This window comes from Canis aureus, chromosome 7 (assembly GCF_053574225.1).
Source record: "Canis aureus isolate CA01 chromosome 7, VMU_Caureus_v.1.0, whole genome shotgun sequence".
NCBI classification, from domain to species: Eukaryota; Metazoa; Chordata; class Mammalia; order Carnivora; family Canidae; genus Canis; species Canis aureus.
Window position 1 is genome coordinate 10273046 of NC_135617.1, and position 15800 is coordinate 10288845.

The 15800-nt window shown below is 34.0% G+C and overlaps 1 protein-coding gene across 4 annotated transcripts in view; it reads left to right on the plus strand.

The window, feature by feature from the left end:
• HACE1 (HECT domain and ankyrin repeat containing E3 ubiquitin protein ligase 1) overlaps positions 1 to 15800 on the plus strand; it is a 108232-nt gene that overhangs the window by 51841 nt on the left and 40591 nt on the right. For all 4 annotated transcript variants that reach the window (XM_077902948.1, XM_077902950.1, XM_077902949.1 and 1 more), the window contains 4 exons: positions 3600 to 3750; positions 10377 to 10711; positions 11147 to 11215; positions 11459 to 11546. In XM_077902948.1, the coding sequence (XP_077759074.1) occupies positions 3600 to 3750; positions 10377 to 10711; positions 11147 to 11215; positions 11459 to 11546 (643 nt within the window). The remainder of the gene's footprint in view (positions 1 to 3599; positions 3751 to 10376; positions 10712 to 11146; positions 11216 to 11458; positions 11547 to 15800) is intronic.

Genomic DNA, 15800 nt, shown 5'->3' on the forward strand with positions numbered 1-15800 from the left:
GGGGAAGTGGCAGGCAGAGGGAGAGGGAGAAGCAGGCTCCCCATGGAGCAGGGAGCCGACATGTGGCTTGACCCCAGGACACTGGGATCATGACCTGAGCCAAAGGCAGATGCTTAACTGACTGAACCACCCAGGTGTCCCATCGCACAACCATAGAAGTTTTAAAACTTTTTGCTAACCTGCATTGCCTCACGACTTACAATGCTATTTTTCATATGTTCTGTGAAATCTGTTAATTATGGCCATTTTGGGGTTCTGTGTATCTTTTTCTTGAGATTGGTAGTGAGTATTGGTTATTAGTATTTTATTAGAATTTACTGTATTGTTTTCTGTTTTGGGAAATCCTGTGTTTCTCCTTTACTCTCACACTACTACCACACTTACCAAGATATGTGGGTTTTTTATTCCTCAGACCCAGAAATTCTTTAGACAGCAGCTGTGTACAGTTTAACTCAACTTTGACAACTGTCCATCTAGAGATACATCAGATCTTAGAGGTTAAGGGCTTATTCCTATGAGACTGATCCCACTTTCAGATGCCAATTGCAAGTAGTAGGTCCCCAGATTACCTACAGCCTCTGTCTGACTTCACTTCGTATCAGAGATTCTCATGATCTTCTTCCCCTTAGATTTGATTATTTTTTAGAATAGCTAAAAGTATTCAAATTGAGATTCAAAGTATTCTTGTTTCGATTTACCACTCTATTAAAGATATGATAAAGAATGTAGATGATCAGCGAGGTAAAGAGATATATAGGGGAAGGTGCTGGAGGATCTTGAGCACAGAAGCTTCTGTCTCCATGGAGTTGAGGGTGTTGTCTCCCTCCTAATATGTGGATATGTTCAGCAACCTGGAAGCTTCTTGAATCCCATATTTTTAGGCTTTTTGTGGAGGCTTTATCATGTAGGCATGTTGATCATTAACTGCATTTCCGGGCCTTCTTCCGTTTCTGGAAAATGTGAGGTGGGTCTGGAAATTCCAAGCTTCTGATCATGGCTTCATCTTTCTTGTGGCCAGCCTCCGTCCAGGAGCCCACCAAGAGTCACTTCAGGAGAACAAGAAACACTGCTATCACCCAGAAATTATAAGAGGTTTAGGAGCTGTATATTAGGAAGTGGGATCAAAGATCAAATATTGGAACAAAAGATGCTCCTAGTGCTCTTATCACTTAGGAGATTATGAGGATTTTAGGAACTCTATGCCAGGAACCAGGGGCAGAGACCAGTATATATATTTGCTATTATCTCCCAACTGCCAAGGTAGAGTCTTAAGAGGATCTCAAATACAAATTATTCCTCCCTACCAGTTTATGTTTCATGGTACTTTTGCAAATTGTTCCTAGTGACAATTGAGATATTATTTAGCTTACTCTTAAAAAAATGGATAGCCTTTTGTTTGACTGATTCTAGGAATATTTACTAAGGACAAATATTTATTAAAGGCCCTTTTGCGGATAATGTTGTGTTCTTCTAAATAAGTACGTTATCTTGCTTTCTGTATACATATGGTTAAAGATAAAGATAGTTATCAATGTGTAAATGAACAGAAATCACAACTGTTTGCTTAGTAAGGCACTGAATCAAAGTATACTCTTATGTAAATGAAAGGTAAGTACATTGATAGGACTTTGAAATAGGAAATTAATGTTAAAACTTTTATATTGAGACACCTCATGGCTTGGGAAGAAATTATCATTTTATGATTAAATGGAGGATATGATGAAGCTTGGATTTTATGATCTTTTTGTATAATACTAAAGAGGTATTTCACAGGTTGTAAAGTGAAAAATAACATTTTTTAGATCCATTGAATTAGCTTGAAGAAGTTTAAACTGGATATAGTAATACAAAGTTTTAGACTATATTAATAATTGACAGTGATATTCAGATTCCACTGTAAGAAAATACTTCTTAAGATGTCTCATGAAGTGTTTCCTAGATCAGGTACTTAAATTTTTATATCTATGGTAATGTTGCAGAGGATTTACCTCTTTCTCATGGAAGAATTTGAGAATCATTATAGTTAAACTTTTCTGAGTGACAGCACAAAGAAATAGTTTCAGCTAAACTACATTTCTATTTTATCAGTCTTAACAATCTTTGGCTATAAAATTAGAAACACTTCATAAAGACAAATATGCAAAAATCAGTACAAGCTAAAGTAGTGATTCTATACACATTTAATTCAAAGTTACTAAAACAAAAAGTTTTGCTAAGTAGCTTTCCCAGTTTAATAGTGTGGATAGCAGTAACTGTTACGTTTCACTAACAATTGGAACTGATAGCTAATTTTTATTGACTACTTTTAACCATTTAATAATTCCTAGAATGAGAAACAACAGGAATATTGAAGTGAAAGTGTCAGAAAACTTTGGGTTCACATGTCACCAGGTTAGAAAATACCCTCTATTTGGCATTACCACACTGAAATTCTTAGAAGTAGGCATTTGTCATTTCCACATTACTAATTCCCCCTCTTTTTTAAAACGTTATCATTATTGACATACAATGTTACATTAGTTTGTGTACAACATACATAGTGATTCAACAATTCTGTATGCTACTCGGTGCTTATCATAAGTAGAGTCACTATATGTCACCGTATAACATTATTAAATATTATTGAGTTGACATACCATCTATCTACCAATTGATGGACATACCATTATGCCCAGAAGTTTATGCAACTCTTTACTCTATTGAGCAACTATTGTAATACAAGATAAGTGATGTTAGAGATTTCAAAATGAAACCACCACTTGAACAACAAGAGGTTTTTTTTTTTTTTTTAAGGATTTGGCATTGGATTCAGTACAGATTTAGCCTAACTCCTACAGTTTCTCTGTGGAAGGGTAGTTGGTTGATATTTGTAATGATTAACAATCCCCAGGCAGTAAAGAATTCTAAAGGTCTTTTTGATTTGTCAAAGAAGGTTTGTATTATATTCAGTATTATTGTGTTAGTTGGATTTGAGTTTTTCTTTTCTTTTTTCCATGGTGGGATATATCCTATATTTATATAGAGTCATAAGACTACCCATTATTTAGAGAACCACCCTTGCTGATAGTAACTTTAAGATTATTCAATTTGTAAATGTTCTACTGTACATGAACAATTGGTTACTATTCTGGGGAGTGGAGGGAAAATGAGGTTATGGATAGGAGAGTAGAAAGTTTAGCTTCTACAATTGAGTTGTGGGTTGACTTAACATAATCAAGATTTCTATCATTGTTTCTCTGTGAAATATTCTCAGAGTTCTAAAGACTCAGTGTAATTTACATTATATACTTTGAGAAGTGAAAGTTCGAATTTGCGTTAAGTTGGTGCCTCAAGAAACCATTTTACAGTGGTGCTTTTCTTCATAGTTTTATGCTTTGATTATCAGTTTTATTCTGATTGCTTAAACATTAATAATTCATTCATATGCAATCCAAATAATGTATAGCAACTTCCTATTAAAACATTCCAACCCTGTCATGGTAGGAATTTGCTACTTATATTAGGAAACCTGCATGGTCAATGTAATTTGAATGTTTTAAATTAAGATGTAATTTGTTTTATTTCACCTAACCTGTTCATATTTTAATTTTTATTTTCAGTCTGTCTAGTAATTATGATGCTCAGATGAAGAGCCTCTTAAGGATTGTGAGGATATTTTGTCATGTCTTTCGAATTGGTCCATCCTCTCCCAGTAATGGAATTGATTTGGGCTACAACGGGAATAAAACTCCAAGAAGCCAAGTGTTCAAGGTCAGAAAAATATATGACGTTGTTAGGAAGATAGATGAAAAAGAGATGAATTTGACAAAGCATGCTTTCATTAGTCAGAAACCTCATAAACTAAGTTTGCTTCCTACTCATATCACATTTTAAGTTAGGTACACTTTTCTCCTTTCATTTCTGTCTAATCATTAGAAATCCTAAGTGGTGAGCTTTCTTCTGTATTTTTCTTATAACTAACATTGTAATTCCATTAGTGTTGTATTTTAAGATTAAAGATATTTAATTTTTAAGTCTACTTTTATTGGATTACAGGTAAATGTGACAATATGCAGCCATCTTGTGTTTTTTTTTTTTAATTTCTAATTCAGAAGGAAAGAAAACATCTAGTTTTCTTTTTTTCTCTTGTGTCTATTTTTTTAAAGTTTTAATTTTAATTCTAGTTGGTTAACATACAGTGTTAAAGTTAGTTTCAGGTATACAATAATAGTGATTCAGCAATTCGATACGTCTCCCTGTGCTCATTATGACAAATGCACTTCTTAATCCTCATCACCTATTTAACCCATCCACCTCCCCTCTGAACATAATTTTTCTATTTAGAGGTTATTATCATGTGTGTGTTATGTATGTGTATGTGTTTTTGAAGTAAGGTTACGTTCATTTCCTGAATTTACTACCAATTCTTGAGATCACTTCAAGGAAAAATCATTGAGATATTTTCTTTAATTTTTTATTTTTTTAAAGATTTTATTTATTAGAGAGCAGGAGCAGGATGGAAGGGGGGAGAAGGATGTGAGGGGAAAAGGGCGAGGGAGAAGCAGGCTTCCCACTGAACAGGGAGCCAGACACAGGGCTGGATCTAAGCTGAAGGCAGATGCTTAACCAACTGAGCCACCACCCAGGCGCCCCATATATTCTTTAAATATTTTGTATTGCATCAGCTGCTTCCTGTAAGACCCAAGACAATGTTGCCACCCAAATCAAATTAAAATTTTACGAACTAAGCAAAATGAACATGGCTATAATTGCTATTGTTAAGGCTTTTTTTGTGGCATTTTATTTTTAGACCACTCAGATGTTGGACGAATGTGTAATTTTATAACTGTTTTTGTGTAATTTTTAAAAGGCAATTTAAGGGATTTTCATAGCATAAAATTTGCTTTTGGGTTCACAAAGGCTTCTATTTCTTTAGTCTTTTGAGTATAAATACAGGTTATCTATCCAAAAAGTGATATAAACATTTTTATGTGCTATTTCCTCAGATTGATAGCTTTACTGTCTGTAAAATTTAAAGTAAAACTAATGAACTATGCTAAATGATTCTTTTCTTACACAGAAATTTTTTGGGCACTTACAGAAAGGTGTTTTGGAAGTAGGAAGTATTTTGACACTAGTAGATTCTTTAATAACCTAAAATGGATATGATAGGCTTTCAGAAAGGTTTGTCTTGCATCTGTTTGCTTCACTATTTTTTTTTAAAGAATTAGTATAAGAAAGAGTTTGCAGCTGTGTGTGTGTGTGAGAGAGAGAGAGAATGTTTCTTATTTTTCCTTCCTTTTTTTTCCCTTATTGTGCCACCTCCTGGAAGAAGTCAGTTATACATCTTCTTATAGTTAAAATTTTGGCTTTTTACATACCACTTCTTCAGCACGTCTTGTGTCTATTTTTTAAAATAGTGTTTGTAGTGATAACTTACTATCTTTGCAAATTTTGAATCTAAATATTGTTGCACTGTTTTGTCAGTGTTAAGTGAATTTTACTGCTTAAACATTCACATTCCATGCAGTTATTCTTAATGTATTCTTGTGTGGCCCAGGCTGTTGGTTACTGAATCGAGGCTTGATTTCATTTTCTGCTTATCCTCTCTACTTATCTATAATAATGAATACAAAATAAAATCAGGTATAAATACAATCACTGTTACCCAAATTGCATGTAGGTTATATTCACTCTTGTCTGATGTCTTTGGTGCTGTCGTTAAAATTTAAGTCTGCCATGTGTTTGCTAATGACATCAGAAAATAAGTTGTGTGCTAATTAGTAGCCTCTGTGTGGGAATTTAATGCTTGACTTAAAATGTTAGTTTTCTATCTAGCCCATCATTACAGGTATAATAGAGTAGAAAAGGCTATCACTGGTTTTCTTTGTGCTTTTCTTTTATGAAATCTAAACTCTGTTTTTGATTGTCATATATCAGTGACACATATAATATAAAAAGTTCCTTTTGTTAGTTTCTTTTTTCTTTTTTTAAGGTAATTTTTTTTCCATCATTGACAACTACTTATGCCTCTGACCACTCATTTTCTCTTAAATTTTGACCTTGCACATTAGTAAAATATTTTTATTACAAAACTCACCTAATTTTTAAAAACATTAGATGTTACTGTTAAAACATATAGGCTCTTTCATATAATTGTGTGAATTAAATGTAGACTGGAGGATGACAAAATGATCTGCCCTCCAACTTATAAGGATAAAATATAGAAACTGTGTTGTCATCTGTGTATATGAAGTCTTCGGTTCACTGTGGGGTGATTCACAGTTGTAAAGATCATAACCATTTCCTGAGTTCCTGCAATGCTAGATTGGAAATACCATCTTAATTTTTACCACATTTTGTCTAAGGTAGCAGTTGATCCCTACTTTCCATTTCATTAACTAGGTACTCTAACATGTCACTTTATTGTTAGGATTAACTAATGGGTTTTCCATTAAGTATGAGTGGATTTATAGGCCATGTGGTTTTAGTAGGTGAAATTGTTTAACATCCTGTTATTAGTTTTCTGATTTATCTAAGAAATCCTTTAAGTTAATCTTAACACTTAGCCATTTTTTTCGGTGTTAAGAGATATATATCTAGTGCTTGGGAACTTTGGGGCATCTGAGGGAGAAGGTAGTTATGGTTATTGAAGCAGTGGGAGCATGGGGAAGACAATTTAGGCTTCCTGAATCTTGATATGGTGTGTATGTGTGTGTGTGTGTGTGTGTGTGTGTGTGTCTGAGAGAGAGACAATAGTAAGCTGTGACTATTAACACTTTCATAAAATTATAATTGGGGATATTTGGAAGCCAGAAAAAATTGAGAAACTTTTTACATTAAAATCTTATCTTTGGGGTTATAACATTTGATATTATCAAATTGAGAATAGTCAGACTAAGAGAAAATTTCAAGACACTATTAGAGAACTTAAGTTACTAATGCTTTCCTATAAAATTTGTGTCTCACTTTGGTATATGGATATTAATAATTTTTTTGGATATTAATAATTTTAACATTATCCAACAAGTTGAGATTTTTATATATTACAGCTTTGAAATAGGACCTAAAATGTTTTGAAAATCATGTATGATAGTCACAGCATTGTTACTATGTGTAAAATATATTTCTGTAGTAAAGACTATTCAGTAATATGAAATGAAGTAGTATTTCACAATGCCAAGAAGCCTGCTAATGGCTTCTGTAGTCATTGACCCATTTTCCATAGTCATTGACTCATTTTTCAGTAATAGTTGATATATTTGTATCTTATCTAATGTTTTTATCATTATTATTTATAGATATAGAAAGCATCATAGATAAGCTTTGCAATAGTTCATTTTTTTATTTTAAAAATTTACTTTAATCCTTTTTATCTGAGACTGCTACACCACAGTTAGAAATTAAAGTCATTTTCACAGTTTTCTTTTTGTTATTGAGGCATGAACTGAAAAAAATCTTCAAAGGGACAACTCTCTAGGTAAAGATGCCTTGAGGTTGGAAATTAGTTTTAATGCATGTGTGAATGAAGAATGAAAAGATAGGGAAAAGGATAGGGAAAAGAGAAAAGTAAAGAAAGGTCTAAGATGACTTACCACTTCTTTTTTCCCTCAATCTCTTTTAATTTTTGCTATGTTCCTTTACCAAAAACTCTTTCTAGAACTATTATTTTTACACAGATCTGGCTTTTAAAAAATTGTTTCTGGATTATTCAGAATTGACCTTTAATTTTTATGCATTGTCAGTGTTTAAAAGTAGGATTGTTGTTGATTCAGTCTTAGAGCTCTCCTCTCTGTGAGCAGTTAGGTATCATTTCTTGCCTTAGGCTTCATCTCCATCCAGTGTGTTCATTTTCTAGGTTTTAGCCCATCTCATTTAGAGGCCAATTATTCCTTTTGCCTTTTGTTTCAAGAAGTTTTACATTCCCACATGTTCTTTCTATTTCGGAAGTTCATTTGGTCATGTAAAACTAAAAGTTTTGCTAGCATAAAAAGTTCTTTTTCATCTTTTACAGCAGTTTTAATGTTTTGCTCATGAGGAGAATAAAGACATTTTCGGTGCAGGTGGCACATCAGTGTTTATGGCAGCTGGTACTTCTTGCACTTCCTTTCAGCAGTTCAGGGATCCTGGATCTCCCAACTGCTGTGCCTGACCATGGAAAAGCCTTCTTTGTGGGGGATAGGGGTGCTTATTTCAGCCTCAAAGTATAATTAGTTTCTTACTTTGCTTAACTGTTGCCTAGTGTGTACTAACTAAATATTTGTTAAATGAAGCAAATAGGTTTTTGTTGGTGATAGTGGGGGCTTTTTGCTTTATTTTGTTTTGTTTTCCTCTTTTGGTTTATTACAGTGAGGACTTGGGCTGATTTAATCATTTGCAAATGCAGTAAGTCAAATATTCTCAAAAAGAGAATGTTCTGGAAATAAGAAAAGCTGAACATATAGCAGATGAATTTGTTAGAAAATAATTGTAGGGGGGATGAGGTAAATGGGTGATGGGCATTAAGGAGAGTATGTGATGTGATGAGCACTTAGTGTTAAACGCAACTGATGAATTCTGGAGCACTACATCAGAAACTGATGATGTACTACTACATGTTGGCTAATTGAATTTAAATGTTAAAAAAAGAGAAAATAACTGTAAAGAATTTTCTGGAAGAACAGGTTGTTTAAATATTCCCTAAACTTCCAAATATAGTTGTAGAATCTATTTCCATAAAGTAAGATTTTAATATTTTAATCTTAAAAAGTAACATTATTTCTTTTGGTTGAAATATTGTAGGCATGGGTCTTTCTGAAGCACATGGTCTAATGTGTAGCATTCTGTGATCCTATAAGAAACAAAAAGGAAGAGTAACTTTTGTATTTGCAGAAAGACAATTCATCATTCTCAATAGGAATGTTTAAAGTAGTGTAGGAATAAAGGAGCATTTAACTGCTATCCTTGCCATGCCCCCATAATTGTTAAGTTTTTATGTGGGGTTAAAAATGTTCTAACAGGTCTTTTTTTCCCCCAAGTTCTATTGAGATATAACTGACCTATATAACACTGTGTAAGTTTAAGGTGTACAAGTGTGATAATTTGGTACATGTGTATAAGGTCAGTTAACACATCCTTCTCTCATATTATTACCATTTTCCTGTTGTTATGATGAGGACATTAAAGCTTAACTCTCATAGCAACTTTCAAGTAAACCGTACAGTATTACTAACTAGTTATGGTGGTGAATACTAGATCACTGCTAGCTTGTTGTTTGATAGTATTTCTCCTTGTTAAAAATTAATGGGGGACGCCTGAGTGGCTCAGTGGTTGAGTGTCTGCCTTTGGCTCAGGTCGTGATCCTGGGGTCCTGGGATTGAGTCCCACGTTGGACTCCCCGCAGGGAGCTTGCTTCTCTCTCTGCCTCTCTCTGTGTCTCTCATGAATAACTGAATAAAATTTTTAAAAATTACTAATTATTAGGGATGATGTATATATTTCATTTTCTTTAGTACTTGGTCCTATTGTAGCTTTTGTGATCACATAATATATAAAAAGGAATTTCATTTGTTGTTAATTTACAAAAGATATTTCATTATTCTTAAAAGGAATATTTTAAATAGCGTAGAAATAAGAAACACTTTACTCTCTCCCTCTTTTTCTTTTTTTAAGCTGTTAATCTTTACTTGGAATTAAGAATTTGCTGGTCAGTATTTGATAATTACTAGTTATTAGAGATGGATTTTATGTATATGTGCATGAAAACATGTATGTGTGTGTATATATAAATATTACATCATACTTTTAACTTTACCGTAAAATTTTCAAAATTCTGTGAATTACTTGTTAAAAAAGAGCACAGTAAACTTTAAAAAAAAAAATTATTTCTTTTAGTAATCTCTACACTCAGTGTGAGGCTCCGAACTCACAGCCATGAGATCAAGTCGCATGCTGCACTGACTGAGCCAGGCAGGCACCCCAAAACTAAGCTGTTTATTAAGCTTTTTTAGAAATTCTAATTTTTCTAATTGAGAAAAGATTTATAATTGAAAATTGTTGACACATGAATATAGTAAAGGTTGGGGGATTGTATATAGTATATATAGAAGTAGTATATGTTTTTAAAGCTAAGTTTTTGAAAAATTTTAAAAGAGGATAGATTGCTTATACATTTTTTTGTTAAGGTTTTAGTTTTACCTTTTTATCCCAAGGAATAAATTTTTGCTATAAGCAAAGAAATTGTTATTTATGTGGCATTTATGTTTTTGTTACTTCCTCTAGGCATTGTTATCACATTAACTTGGGAAAATAGAAATATCTAGAATAAATTTTCTCTTTTATATTATTTTTTTGTGTGAGGTTTTTTTCTCCTGGAGTTTAAGAATGATATTTAAAAAACGCTTCTGTTTTTCTCCTAGCCTCTTGAATTGCTTTGGCACTCATTAGATGAATGGCTAGTTTTAATAGCTACAGAATTGATGAAAAACAAAAAGGACTCAACGGATATCACTTCTATTTTACTGAAACAAAAAGGCCAAGATCAAGATGGTACTTCCATTCCTCCATTTGAACCTCCAGGACCTGGGAGCTATGAAAATCTATCCAGTGGCACAGGAGAATCTAAACCAGATGCTCTTGGAGGGAAACAGGAAGCCAGTGCAGACTGTCAGGATGTTATTTCTATGACAGCTAACCGGCTAAGTGCTGTCATTCAAGCTTTTTACATGTGCTGTTCTTGTCAGATGCCTCCAGGGTAAGATTTCTGCTTATTATTTCCTTTTCTGATAGATGAAGAAAAGCTATGATTTTTTTGTGACCAGTAACAACAGATAATAATTTGTTGATTTTAGGTTCTGTTCTGATGTTTTATGATACTGTACTAATCTAAAAATATTTGAGTTTTAAGCATTATATAAGTCATTAATTAAAGATCCTTACTTTGTATAGGATGCTTAATTATGTATTCAAAGTGTATAGAGCAAAGATGTTTAAAATTTCAAGATTTTTAAACAGTTACTGTTTTATAAATTGACTGGGTATGCCTCAGTTTCTCAAATTTTTATAAAGACAGTCCAAACCCATATCTTTTTTTTTCTGTATAGAAGCCAGTCCATTTCTGTACATCATTATGAAATTTGCTGTATCATCAATTTCTCTGTGTTCTGATTGTTTTTTTTATCACCCACAGAATGACCTCACCCCGTTTCATTGAATTTGTCTGCAAACATGATGAAGTTTTAAAATGCTTTGTTAATAGGTAAGGTTTTCTTAGATTTATGCATTGCCCTCGTAGACTTTTATTTCTTTACATAGTTTGTATCTCAACAGAAATAATGTTATTTCTATTACTATTCAAAAAATGCACCATGACAAGTAAAAGTATTACAAGTGTGGATTAATATTTTTCTCCTGCTTCAGTATCTGTATATCTGAATTTGCATTTGACTTAATAACAACTCATTCTTCCTGTCCATTCAAACAAATTATATTTTTCTTTTAGAAATCCCAAAATTATATTTGATCACTTTCATTTCCTCCTTGAATGTCCTGAGTTGATGTCAAGATTCATGCATATCATAAAAGCACAGGTAGAGATTTCTCTTAATCTTGTTTTTAGTCTGTCTAATGAAAAATTTTTAAATTTGAATGCTGTTTAATGATGTTAATTGTTATACTTGGACCTCCTGCTATAAGAAGAGTGAAATTGCCTTATTCTGTATATTAGTATGTGGAATTACATTAGTATCTTACTTTAATATGAGGAGCATTTTTTTTTTATCTTTAAGGAGGTGTGTATTGAGTGCCCACTGTGTGCAAAGACAACAGAATACATTGCCACATTTCCTGAAATGGGTTTCATGGAATATTTGTCCTATAAGATTAATGATCCTTGAGAAAAGGATTTTATCCCCAAATGCATTTGGAAAATATAATAATATTTCTGTTGGAGATTTATAAAGCATATCAACAGCTTGTTAAAAGGCTTTGAGAAGCCCTTTGCCTAAAATAGTGATTAAACTTTTTTAATCCTCCAAATTTATTTGACCTGAGAGCCTGTTCCCTAGTAGCAAAGTTCATTCCTCATATCTCATGTTTCATGAAACATGCTAGGGAAAAGGTTGTTTTTGCCAGCTGTGTAATTTGGGGCACGTTTCCAACATCCTTGAGTCTTGGTTTCTTCATCTATAAAATAGAGATAATGATACCAATTTCACAAAACTATTGTGAAGAATAAATGTAATTGGTATGTATGTTCAATAAATGGTGGTTATTTGGAGATAGAAAGCATATGTCTTTTTTCCAGAAAGATCTTAATTCACTCTAGCAGGGGAGATAATAAATGTACCTATGAAACAGTAATTATATTATTATCTAGTTGTTTAGAAGTTTAAGGGAGGAAGACCTTGCTTTTGCCTGTTGTAGTAAAGGAAAATTTTGAAGAGGAGGTGTATTTTCTGCTGGACTTTGAAAAATATTGCAGAATCTTGCTGGGAGTAAATGAGGAAGATGAACATTCTAGCCAAGATATGGGTCAGGGCTTGTAAATGGAAAAGTGTATAAAATTACAGTGGCTGAAACAAATTTTGTGTAGGTGAGGAATGAGATGTAATTCTGGAAAGATAGGTTGGGATCACACTTTGTTAAACCTTGATTACCACATTGCAAACCTTTGTTTTCTAGACTCTCAGCAGCCCTTTGCTTCAGGAGAATGATATGAGCTTGGCAAAACTTCAGGAAATAATTTGTCAAAATTGTAGGATAGACTGGAGGCTCTGGTTTGGTTAGTAGTCATAGATACTGTAGGTGTTTTTAAATGTCTTTAGGGACACTGAACCTTTCAGAAATTAAAGAAAATTAAGAACTACTTTTTATAAAATTATACATGTGTATATAGCTATCCTGTGACATGTGTTAAAAACGATAATGTAAAAGAGAAGGTAGTAATAATAACTTACATTTATTAAATGCTAACTCTAGGCCAGATATATATTTGCTTTACATGGATTTTTTTTTTAAAGATTTTAATTATTTATTTGAGAGACAGAGACAGCGACAGAGAGCATAAGCCGGGAGGAGAGGGAAAAATAGGCTGCCCGCTGTGCTGGGACCCCAATGCGGGGGCTCGATCCCAAGACCCTGGGATCATTACCTGAGCTAAGGAACATGCCCAACCAACTGAGCCACCCAAGTGCCCAACATAGATTATTTTCATAACAATCATGCAAAGATAGGTACTCTTTAACTGAAGAAATTAAGTACCTTGTTTAAGTCCTTCAACTACTAAGTGAGAGAACAAGATTTTAAAAGTCTGTTTTTTAAATTCAAACTATGTAACTCTAATCTAGGGCAAATGAGATTATAGGTGAAAAAAGCTTCTAGTTTTTTAATTTATTTTTTATTTATTTTTTAAGATTTTATTTAGTTATTCATGAGAGACACACAGAGAGAGGCAGACATAGGCAGAAGAAGAAGGAGGCTCCATGCAGGGAGCCCGATGTGGGACTTGATCCCCACCCTGAGCCAAAGGCAGATGCTTAACCGCTGAGCCACCCAGGCATCCCAAGCTTTTAGTTTTTGAAAGAGATAGTTTGTTATTTTTAATATTATCTCTGCTTTTCACTTCTGTTTTCCTCTTCCTTTCCTGGACAATTTAGTCAAAAGCATCTGCATTAAGCTGTCCACCTCTTTCACCACAGAGGAGGTTTTGTTGCCTGGCCAGGGTAAGGAAGGGGTTCACATGCATAGTGGTAGCCAGCCTAGCGTGGGGTTTTGGAGCTTGTGTGTGGTAAGGAGATTGTGTCGAAGAGGGGCCCAGCATAGAGATGTGAGTTGGAGCAGCACATGCTGATGTCCAGTGTAGAGGATGGTGACAGGTGCTCAGAGTAGACTGACAGAGCCTGAGTAGGGTAGAGGGCATCCATGCAGTAAAGTGTCCATGTCAGTGACAGGAAATTGGGTTATATACAGGGTGGGGCAGTTTATCAGATAAGTAAGTGTATTTATTATGGGAGCTTGGTTTCTTAGTATTGGAGAAAGGAGTTTCAAAATGGAGGAGAATAGAGTGCACCGTGTGCTGTTATATTAGAATTGAAGATATCGGTGTGAACTTAAAATTTTTAATGTAGATCAATAGGTAAACCAAACCTGGCACCCAGTTCTTGGTCCAGAAACACCGTTCTGAATTAACCAGGGCTCTTTGGACAAATGATTAATTTCAGGGGTAGGTCAGGGAAGTACAAAATGAGCTTGGAACCTCTTTTTATGCAAGAAAGTTGTTCAAAGAGTGATAGGATTATGTCAGAATGACACAGAACCAGCTTGAATGGACACTACTGGCCAAAGCTGAATAATTTGTATATCCAAATAAATAATGATGGCAAAGTATTATAAATAAATTAGAACCTGTAAGTCTATATTGAAAAAAATTAATAAATGGGAAGTTTGATGAGGGGTGGGGTGTTTTTACAATCTCAGGGTATCTACTAATAGGATGCTTAAGAATTACAAAGATTAAAAACTTAAGTGAAAAACTTGGCAGTCATCAAAATAGGCATATGAATATGCCAGCTGATAGGATGCACTGAGGAGAATGTGGCATCACTTCCTTGATATTCCTGCCAAAGATATACACCCTGAATTTAATTATGAGAAGAACATCAGACTGACTACAGTGGAGGGACATTCTCCAAAATAACTGACCTGCAGTTTTTAAAAGTATCAATCAAGGTCATGAAAATTAAGACACTGAAGAACTGTACCAGGGTGAAAGAGACAGGACAACTGAATCCAATTCAGGAGTCATTTACACTGTGAAGGGCATTATTAGGGAACAGATAAAACTTAAAATGGAATCTAAGAATTAGTTATAGTAATGTATCAGGGTTAATTTGTTGATTTTGATGGTTATGTTTTGATGTTTATGTAGGAGAATTGTCTTGATTGTAAGAAATACATACTGAAGTATTTAAGGGTGATTGGATATCATGTTGGCAGCTAACTCATATCAGGGAAAAAATGCTTTGTACTCTATTATATTTAGGAATTTTCTGTAACTTGGAGGTGGTTCACAAAACCCAAAAAATAGAACAAAATTACCTGTGGTAAGGGAATGACTTTTTGTTCTATTGGTGGCTTTTAGGTGGCCTGTAGTTAAAGGGAGAGACATTTTGTATTGCTGTACAAATGCTTTTAAGAGGAGCCTCTGTTGGGTCACCTGGGTGGCTCAGTGGTTGAGCATCTGCCTGTGGCTCAGGGTGTGTCCCTGAGTCCCAGGATCGAGTCCCCACATCGGGCTCCCCGCAGGGAGCCTGCTTCTCCCTATGCCTGTGTCTCTGTGTCTCTCTCTGTGTCTCTTATGAATCAATAAATAAAATCTTAAAAAAAAAAAAGAGGAGCCTCTGTGATCAGTCTTGTTTTACAAATTATTTTATGGAAATGCAGGTACTCAGAAACTTTACATACGAAACGTGCTCTTTGGCTTTTTAGGTGTATATAAATGTGTGTGATGTTTTGATCTTACAGATCATTTATTAGCTTTTGAAGGTAACATTTTGTACTTTTTATTTTTAAAATTTTTTTATTTTTCTAAATATTTATTTATTCGTGAGAGTCACAGAGAGAGAGAAAGGCAGAGACAGAGAGAGAGAAGCAGGCTCCATGTGGGACTCGATCCCAGGCCTCCAGGATCATGCCCTGGGCCGAAGGCAGGCGCTCAACCACTGAGCCACCCAGGTGTCCCACATTTTGTACTTTTTAATGTTTCATTAGAATTACTTTAAAAAATACCATTTGCTTTTATTTCTTGGTTCACTTGTTATAGATAAAGGTTATAGTTTATTATC